The sequence below is a fragment of the Pyrgilauda ruficollis genome, unplaced genomic scaffold, assembly GCF_017590135.1.
Source record: "Pyrgilauda ruficollis isolate IOZ18807 unplaced genomic scaffold, ASM1759013v1 scaffold1554, whole genome shotgun sequence".
In the NCBI taxonomy this organism is placed as follows: domain Eukaryota; kingdom Metazoa; phylum Chordata; class Aves; order Passeriformes; family Passeridae; genus Pyrgilauda; species Pyrgilauda ruficollis.
Window position 1 is genome coordinate 7,713 of NW_024514255.1, and position 680 is coordinate 8,392.

Below are 680 nucleotides of genomic sequence, written 5' to 3' on the forward strand. Positions count from 1 at the left end.
GTCTGACTCTGCCCAGGTGTGTCCCAGGTGTCTCTAACCCCACCCAGGTGTGCCCAGGTGTGTCCTAGGTGTCTCTAACTGCCTCCAGGTGTGTCTCAGCCACACCTAACCCATCTCCAGGTGTCTCTAACCCCACCCAGGTGTGTCCCAGGTGTGTCCCAGGTGTCTCTAACCCCACCCAGGTGTGCCCAGGTGTCTCTAACCCCATCCAGGTGTGCCCAGGTGTCTCTAACCCCACCCAGGTGTGTCCCAGGTGTGTCCCAGGTGTGTCTGACCCATCCCCAGGTGTGCCCAGGTGCATACGTGTCTCACCTGTCTCTGCTCGACGCGGGTGGAGCCGTCCAGGCGCAGGTAGATGTGCCCGTGGAAGGTGAGGAAGCGCTCCAGCACGTCGAGCATGCGTGTCATCTGCGTGAAGATCAGCACGCGGTGCCCGCCCGCCCGCAGCCGCCGCAGCAGCACGTCCAGCGCCTGCAGCTTACCTGCGCACAGGTGGGACAGGTGAGACGGGTGGGGGACACCTGGGACGGGTGAGGGACAAATGGGACAGGTGAGGGACAGGTGAGACGGGTGAGGGACACCTGGGACGGGTGAGGGACAGGTGAGGGACACCTGGGACAGGTGAGGAACAGGTGAGACAGGTGAGGGACACCTGGGACAGGTGAGGGACACCTGAGACG

General features: G+C 63.7%; 1 protein-coding gene across 1 annotated transcript in view; it reads right to left on the reverse strand.

The window, feature by feature from the left end:
* Nucleotides 1–680, reverse strand: part of LOC121350477 (helicase swr1-like) — a gene marked incomplete at its 3' end in the record, with an annotated part of 9,005 nt that overhangs the window by 5,817 nt on the left and 2,508 nt on the right. Inside the window, exon 2 of the mRNA XM_041461845.1 lies at nt 313–482. Coding sequence (XP_041317779.1) covers nt 313–482 — 170 coding nt within the window. The remainder of the gene's footprint in view (nt 1–312; nt 483–680) is intronic.